The sequence below is a fragment of the Vulpes lagopus genome, chromosome 14, assembly GCF_018345385.1.
Source record: "Vulpes lagopus strain Blue_001 chromosome 14, ASM1834538v1, whole genome shotgun sequence".
Lineage (NCBI taxonomy): Eukaryota > Metazoa > Chordata > Mammalia > Carnivora > Canidae > Vulpes > Vulpes lagopus.
This window is the reverse complement of record NC_054837.1, coordinates 14,379,398-14,388,186: the sequence shown is the minus strand read 5'-3', so window position 1 is coordinate 14,388,186 and position 8,789 is coordinate 14,379,398. Positions and strand designations below refer to the sequence as shown.

The 8,789-nt window shown below is 49.8% G+C and overlaps 1 protein-coding gene across 2 annotated transcripts in view; it reads left to right on the top strand.

The window, feature by feature from the left end:
• The first annotated feature begins 1,637 nt into the window (after nucleotides 1–1,637).
• The window catches only part of KREMEN1 (kringle containing transmembrane protein 1), a 71,600-nt gene continuing 64,448 nt past the window's right edge, over nucleotides 1,638–8,789 (top strand). For both annotated transcript variants that reach the window (XM_041729233.1, XM_041729232.1), the window contains exon 1: nucleotides 1,638–1,789. In XM_041729233.1, the coding sequence (XP_041585167.1) occupies nucleotides 1,693–1,789 (97 nt within the window). In that variant the 5' untranslated portion in view covers nucleotides 1,638–1,692. The remainder of the gene's footprint in view (nucleotides 1,790–8,789) is intronic.

Sequence of the window (8,789 nt, the reverse complement as noted above, 5' to 3'; positions counted from 1 at the left end):
TGGAGACACTGCAGTCAGATGCGGAGGATGAGGGGGAGTAGGGCACTGGGTGAGGGGTGTCCCCTTGAACCCCTACGGAGCCCAGAGGATCCCTGAACTCGGGAAAGAGACAATGAAAACAACGAGCGAACAAGATTCTTCTTGCCGCGGCTCTGGGTCGTGTGGGTGGAGAGGGACCAGGATTGAGAGGCCTCGTGGGAGGTACCCGCACCTTTGGGGCCCGGCCCTGGAAACAGCTGGGGAGCAGGTTGTGTGGGGGGGGGCAGCCTCTGGAGTGGGCGCGGGGCGCAAGGGCCGCGTACCCAGGGTGGGCCCCGGAGCCCGCGGGGAGGGGACGGCCCCAGCCCGGCTCCGGGCGCGGCGAGTCTGCACACGAGGGCAGAAGCTCCCGCCGCCGCGCAAGGCACAGGCCCGCGCTTGCACGCCCGGGACCGGGGACTTGAAAGCGGCCGGCGCGCCGCCCGGACCTGCCCCGAGGGGCGTCACCGTGGCGCTTTAGGCGGGAGCAGAAGGAAACTCCTCTCTGCCCGGGGGAGTGCGGGGGAGGAGGAGGCCCGGGACTAGACCCAGAGTGCAGCCGGGGGAGACCTTGCGGGCCACGGCGAGGGCCTGCCACGCGGGGTCCGAGAGTTTCCGCCAGGCGCTCTCGAGCCTCAGTGTCCCAGTCTGCAAGAAAGCATCCTTGCCCCGTCCACTTCCAGACTCCGTGGGCGCTTTACTTTCTTCTATCTCATCAAGTCTTGAGAAGATTTAAACTATTATTATTTTTATTGTATATTCCCATTCTGCAGACGACTGAGGCTCAGCAGAGCAGGAAACTTGCCCCACTTGACAAAGGACGTGCGAGGAGATTCGGAACCAGGGTTCAGTACGCTGCCTCCTTTGCGGCTGCAAGAACTGGGATGGTGGAAGGGACTCAGCATTTACTAAGCTCCTACTGTGCGTGTGTGAAAGTGTCCACGTACTGCTTCGTTTAGTACGAACCCTTTGGGAGTATGCTATCAACGCCCCCATTTAACAGATGAAGAAGCGGAGATAAGAGAGCTTTTTTTTTTTTTTTTTTTTCTTACACCCGCCCAAGGTCTTGCAGGTGACCGAGTGGAATGTGAACCGGGACAGACCGACTCCAGAGCGCCCTTTTTTTTAAAACCACTACGTTGAGCCAAGCAGGGAAAAGCGGTTTGCAAACTGCTGTTCTGATTATTACCCCTGCGGTTGAGCTCGCGTGTGGGTCACGACCTGAATGAGGGTGGAGCAAAGGTCACCGGGCGCCCGGCCTGCTCCCGCCCCGCCAAAGCTCCGCGTGGGGACTCGGAGGCGGAGCCCCGGACCCCGCCCTCACCTGCTGGCCCCGCCCCTCAGTCGGACCAATACCGTGCTGCGTGGGGGCGGGCACAGGTGAGGACGGGGCTGTGGGCGGGGCCTGGAGCGTGAGCGGCAGGCGCGGCGCGCGCACCGGGAGGGGAGGGCGTGCGCCCTCGGCTCCGCCCCTCGGGTCTCGCGGCGGAGCCGGGCGGGCCCCGCACGGCCGGGGCGGTGGCGGCGCTGGGGAGGGCGGGCCGGGGCGGGGCGGCCGGGCGGCCGGGGCGGGGCCACGCCCGAGCCCCGCGTCCCGCTCCCATGGCCGCCCCCGGCTCCCCACGCTGCCCCCTCTCCCCCGGGCCGCGCCCCGGGGCCCCGCACTGACGGCCCATGGCGCCGCCCGCCGCCCGCCTCGCCCTGCTCTCCGCCGCGGCGCTCACGCTGGCGGCCCGGCCCGCGCCCAGCCCCGGCCTCGGCCCCGGACCCGGTGAGTGAGCGAGCCCCGGCGCCCGCCCTGCGCCGAGCTCGCCCGAGGGGAGACGCGGGCAGGCCCGGCCCCCTAGCCCCTGCCTCCCCGACTCCTTCCCCCGGCCCCTCAGCGACGCCCCCGGCCGGGGCGGTCCCCGCCTCAGCACCCCGAGCTTCCCCCAGCTCCCGGCCCCTCAGCGACGCCCCCCGGCCGGGCGCCCCCTGCCTCAGGACCCACTCCCGGGACCCCTCAGCCAGGCCCCTCAGCGGCGCCCCCCGGGCCGGGCCGTCTCCTCAGCCCGAGGACCCAGGACCCCCCGCTCAAGTTCCTCAGCGACTCCCCCCGGGCCAGGATGCCCCCTGCTGCCCCGGCACCTCCCGGGACCCCGTCCTGTCTCTCAGCGGCGCTCCCCGCCTGGAGACGCTGCCTCGCCTCCCCGAGCCCCTCAGGGACTCCCCCCGGCGGGGATCCCCTCCGCCCGCTCCGCTGCGACGCCCCCGCGCCTCGGGGCTCCCGAGCCCGTGCGGAGGCGAGCGCGGCTGGGCGCCCAGCCCCTCTTCCCCGTCCCCGGCTGCGTCCGCTTGCCCGACGCTGTAATTTCTGCCTGGAGAGGAGAGGAGTTGACTTGCTCGCCCTGCAAGAGGCAGGTCCGTACCCAGCCAGGACGCCCCTTCCTTACCTCCGGGGCCGCCTTGAGCCTCCCCAAGCCCAGGTGCGGGCCTAGCTCGGAGAGAGGAAGGAAGGGGTAATGGGAACCCCCCTACAAATCTTAGGGTGCGTATCCCGAAGGTGCACTGCAGAGCCCCATTTCCCAGGTAATCCCACACCTTAAACAGGGTCACTCACTCCCCAGGCCAAGGCCAAGGGCAGGTCTTCCGAGGTGGGGCTCTGGACTAGGGTGGAAGCTGGGACTTTACGTAGCTGCCATACACACCCTTCTTTGCAGCAGCAAGAACTCTTTCCAAGTGAGGAGCAGGCACGAGGGCGTTGTCTGGCCCAGTTACATTTCTGTGCAGGTTGTTTGGGTGTTGAGAGTTGGGCCTTCGTGAAAGGGGCGGGAAGGGTTCATTACCGGTTTGCCGGCAGTAGGAAAACCAGCTGAGGGTTCTCCACCCAAAGTCACAGACTGTGATGTTGGAAAGACAGGGTTTTGTTGCTGAAAGAAAACTCAAGAGTTGCTTTGTTTACTTAACCAGCTTGGATGAGTGAAAAAGATAGGACTGGGTGTTGTCATTTACGGTGTGACTTCAGGCCATGACTCAGCTGTCTAAGCCTCAGTTTCCTCTTCTGTAAAGGGAGGAAAATGAGAACTCCCTTTGCTTGTTGTTTCAAAAATTAAATTATATACTTCAGCTAACACCCACATATAGACGGCAGTCAATAAACATATTTTAATAATACTTTTTATAGTGCCTCACAGTTCACCAAGTGCTAGACACCTCATTTGCCCTGAGAAGGTGCTGAGCTTCCAGTCTGATTAAGCCCTGTAAAAGGCAGAGCTTGGCTTTAGATCAGCAGAAGGGGGTCTCTCCAAGTATTGTAGACCTTAGGCTCAGGAAGTGGTTTCTGAGTGATCGGCAGATTTCGAGGGGGCTTCTATAAAAACTGCTACAGAAGTTTGATCACTTCTGCTATTTGCTGTATGTCAGGAATGAAGGAGAAACTTTCCGAGAGCCAGGATATGTCAACATAACTGTAACCTAGTAACCCCTTAGCTCCACTTTGCCATCTGTGTGGTCAGGATTTAATGTCCTCTACAGAGACAGAGGTATGGGTGGAAATAAACTGGTTCGCCTTCTGGAAAGGGCAGAGTCATAGTTAAGTGAGCCAGCTCTGCTTATGTTTGTTAGAAGGTGGCATCCTCTCCTCGGGCACCTTTGCTTTGCCAGGAGGGGTCAAATGTAGCAACTCTTAGGCAGTTGGAATCGCAAACCCTGGTGTACTTTTATTTAGGAGTCTGAGTTAGGGACAAATAAATAACCATTGTGAGACGATTTATGATAAGTAGCCCACGTTTCTGCCTCAGTAAGCTTCACCAGCAATTTTTCCTATCATCCAGGTATACCAGGGCTTTAGTGACTCTTTTTTAGTTCCAGAAGCAGTTTTAGGGAGATACCACATGGTCTAAAGGATCACATCCTGTCTCAAGACTGCCTACTAGCTTTTTAAATCCTTGAGGATGTGCCAAACTTGCCATTATATATTTTTTGATACTGTAATTTTCTCTAAAATTTTGTGGATGGAAAAAATTATTTCAATACTTATATTCTGCACAATTTTATAATATTTAAATTACTGGTGGTTTGCATTTTTGAATGCTGACTTTATAAAAACAGTTAGCTCATTCCCCGTCAATGCGAGTTCTAATTACAGCGTATAACCAACCCCAAATGATTTCCCTTCTCCTCCCCATTCTTCCTTTGAGATTCTCTTTTCCTTCACAACTGATAAGGAGGAAGACAGAGGTTGATGATAGACTCTAGACTCCCTTTTCAAGGAGGAACGCTGCCAGGGCCATAGGGCTGATGGGCTCTCTGAAGTGAGCTCCCATCTGGAATTTACTTACCTGCAGGGGAGAGCCTAGAGGTAGGAAGACAGAAGGCTGGGTAGAATTGTGCTATTTGAGTTTTCCACCGAAGGCAAGCTACCTGCTTGGATGTTTCACTGCATTTGGGGGCTGTTGAGGTATGCATCAACAGAGCTGCTCAACTCAGGTTACATTTGCTGTGAATACCTTTTATGATGCTCATTTTCTTCTAAATCCTCATGTAACATTCATCCTGTTAGCTAGTAGTATGTTTATCATAAAACCCTATGAGTTCAATGAACAGTGAGAGCTTCCTACTGTACAGAGTCCTGTCACTCTTAGAGATGTCATTAATGTTAGTTTACCTGATGCAACACAGGGGCTGATAGGAATAGAGTGAATTTAGCTTTCCTGCTTTCATGTTGACCCGTTATTTTTATGCTGTGAGTATTTTAAGAAACACAAAACTGTCAAAACTGACGTGATATCAAAGAACTCTGATGTTTTTATGAAAATTTGTTTTGGCCCCTAAACAAATCTTTTTTTTTTGTATTTATTTATTTATTTTAAAGATTTTATTTATTTATTCATGAGAGACACAAAGAGAGAGAGAGGCAGAGACCCAGGGAGAGGGAGAAGCAGGCCCCACACAGGGAGCCTGATGTGGGACTCGATCCCGGGTCTCCAGGATCAGGCCCTGGGCTGAAGGCATTGTTAAACCTCTGAGCCACTGGGGCTGCCCTAGACAAATCTATTTAAATATTTAAGATATGGGATCCCTGGGTGGCCCAGCGGTTTAGTGCCTGCCTTTGGCCCAGGGCGTGATCCTTGAGTCCCAGGATCGAGTCCCACATTGGGCTTCTCCCAATGGCATGGAGCCTGCTTCTCCCTCTGCCTCTCTCTCTCTCTCTCTCTCTCTCTCTCTCTCATGAATAAATAAATCTTTAAAAAAAATATTTAAGATATGCATGAGACCCTTTATAAATCTGAAAGCAAAAAGAAGTTCCATTTAGGCTCACTACTAATAAACAGCAAGTTGATGTTTATATATCTATAGTTGGTGTTCTATATCTGTACTTAACATAGATACTATGATAATATCACTATTTAGCATAGTTGAAGCAACAGCAATAAATGATAAAGAAAATGTATTGCTTTAAATAGTTTCACAATGTACAGATTAGGGTAATTTTTTTGGTGATGGGCAATATAGCATCTTTAGTTTAGAATTGGGGTCCTGGGATCCCTGGGTGGCGCAGTGGTTTAGTGCCTGCCTTTGGCCCAGGATGTGATCCTGGAGACCCGGGATCGAATCCCACGTCGGGCTCCCAGTGCATGGAGCCTGCTTCTCCCTCTGCCTGTGTCTCTGCCTCTCTCTCTCTGTGACTATCATAAATAAATAAATAAATAAATAAATAAATAAATAAATAAATAAATAAATAAATAAAAATACCTTAAAAAAAGATTTTTTTAAAATTTTTATTTATTTATGAGAGAGAGAGAGAGAGAGAGAGAGAGAGGCAGAGACACAGGCAGAGGGAGAAGCAGGCTCCATGCACTGGGAGCCCGACGTGGGATTCGATCCCGGGTCTCCAGGATCACATCCTGGGCCAAAGGCAGGCGCTAAACCACTGAGCCACCCAGGGATCCCCCTTAAAAAAAAGAATTGGGGTCCTGTAATGAGACTCTAGGTCAGCTGTTGGTAGACATTTTTTGTAAGGGGTAAGACGGTAAATAATTTGGGCTTTGTATGTAGGCTCTGTACTGTCTGTCCATTACTATTACTCCATTCTGACATTTTTTTTTAAGATTTTATTTATTTATTCATGAGAGACACACACAGAGAGAGGCAGAGATGTAGGCAGAGGGAGAAGCAGGCTTCATGCGGGGATCCCGACATGCGACTCGATCCTGCAACCACAGGTTCACAACCCAAGCCAAAGGCAAATGCTCAACCGCTGAGCCACCCAGGCGTCCCTCCACTCTAACTTTGTAGGGCAAAAGGCAGCCAGAGACAAATATAAATGAATGGGCGTGGGTATATTCTAATAAAACTTTATGGACAATGAAATTTGAAAATTTCATATAATTTTTATATGTCACAAAATATTATTCTTTTTATTGTTTTCAATCATTTAAAATTTTAAAAACCATTCCTAGCTCATGAGCTATACAAAACCAGGGAGTGGACCAGATTGGGCCTGTGTACTTTTCCAAGTCCTGCCCTAGGTCCATATGCATTGATTTTTTTCCAGTGTTCACTGGTCGGGAAAGGTGAAAAGTAGGATTGTTTTTGGTGAATAAATGAACCCTTTACATTTTCCTATTATAATTTTAAGAGACATACAGGAAAATTGGTTAAAATGGTAAATTTTATGTATATTTTACCACAATTTAAAAAAAAGATGAGGGGAAGTTCATGCACATACATTTAGATCCTTAATAATAATTTAAAAATGCTTTAAAAAGATTCAGTATGGTTCAGTGTGTGCTACATACAGAAAATAATGTCTGCCTTGGAACTGGCCCATGGTTTGTTCAACTATGCAGATGTTGCTTTGGAGCAAACGATTGAGAGATCTGTTTCTCAGAGGAAAGCCCAGGCAGCAGGTGGCACCAGCCTGAGACACAGAAAAACAGCCAGGAAGATTTAAAAAAAAAAAAAAGAAGAAGAAGAAGAAGAAGAAAACAAACTTCTATCACTTTCCTAAACAGTTGCATTTTATTTCCATGGTTCTGTCGTCATTTTTAAAATGGCCTTAAAAAACAACAATGTGCTTAGCATGGCTGATTATTTTGTTTTAATTAAAACATTTTTGAAAAAACAAAATGAAGCATTCAAACATACCAAGTTGATTGTGTCTGTACTGTGGAACAGTTAATGCAAAACACTTGAGAGAGGCCGGAAGTTTGGATTTGTAGCCTTTGCCTGAGTTTTTGCCTCCTCTAGGACAACAGAGGAAGATATGAATGTGTCCCTTAGAAAACTACCTGTGGAATTGTGTTTTTGTTTTTGTTTTTGTTTTTTTACCTGTGGAGTTTTTAAGATGAGATCTCCAGCCCCCTGATGCCACTTAGCAGGTTAGTTTCTGACTGGCTGACTGTGCAGCCCCTGTGTGGGGCAGAACAATGGCTGACATTCCTTCCATATTCAGTTTGATCTGGAGAGTCCAGCTGGAACCTGGAAGTGTTAGACCGGGAGGAGCAGCCCTAGTTCACTCTGTATTTCCCCTCTCTGTTGTCTTCAGTGTCTTCTCAAGATACCAGTGGCTTCTTCCCCAGACATTACCTCTGAGACATTATCCTGGATTCAGACTGAAAATAGAAAGGAGAGAGGCCATTGTGGAAATGGAGGGTGGGTGCCCATACTTGTCAAAAATAGACATTATACAGAAATTTGCCTTCTTCTCTAAGGAAATCTCTCACTCCCTGCCCCCCCCCCCCCCCAACCCCTTTTGGTTCTTCTTCCTAAGGAAATACCTCCCTAGCCTGGACTTGCAACAGTTTATTTTTCTTTTTACAATTTTATTTTTAAGTAATCTCTACACCCAGTGTGGGGCTCGAACTTACAACCCCAAGATCAAGAGTCATACGCTTCACTTACTAACCTAGCTGGGCGTTCTGGACTTGCAACAGTTTGAAGAGAAATGAAGTTAGGTGCTAGGAAGCACCTGGCAGACAAAAGATTTTAGGCCACCTAACATGTAAGGTTGCCTTTATTCATCCTAATTACAACAGGACCCTCTAGGGGCTGCCCCTCTGTTAGGCCCAGCTTCTAGTTTCTCTTGCCACTGATTTAATCCTTGGCAAGTCGCCAAAGCATTAAACTTTTATTGTTCAATTTACCACAAGGGCGGGCCCTGCTTCTAGTGGGCTGAGGAGGCTGCAGCCGTTTCCAAACCCGAGTGTCACACCACATTAGCAACTTCAGACTTTGAGGGCTGGATTTCTTTCAGTTTGGTTAGATTCTTGGTTAAAACCAGAACAGTATACTCACACTCAAAGTCTGAAAGCTAGGAAATAGTAAAAACAGCATAAGCAACTTTTAAAGATGATTCAAAATGGTTGCAGCATCAGCATGTAGAACTAACTCTGCATGGTTTCTTTATGCCTTCCAAACAGATATGTTAAATGACTGTCCACGTTCCTTGGTGGCCTAAAGTTACATGAAAACATGGCGACCAAGTGGTCCTCTTCTACAAGGTAGCGATCATTAACCAGTGCCATCACAGTATGTAAATTACTTGCTGCTGTTCAATCTATAAAAATTCGTCTTCAAAGAAGATTATTGGGCTGGTAAAAATATTTTTAATAATGACCACAGAAGCCATATTTGTTTTTCTTTGATGTTCTTTTGAAGACTCTTCTGGTTTTAATCAGATTGTTCCCACATAAAATACAGTGGAAATCTACAATAATAAAATCCCTATTCCTATGTCTATGGGGAAATAAACAGGATGGGGACTGTCCTTTTAAGGGGTTTTCCCCTTC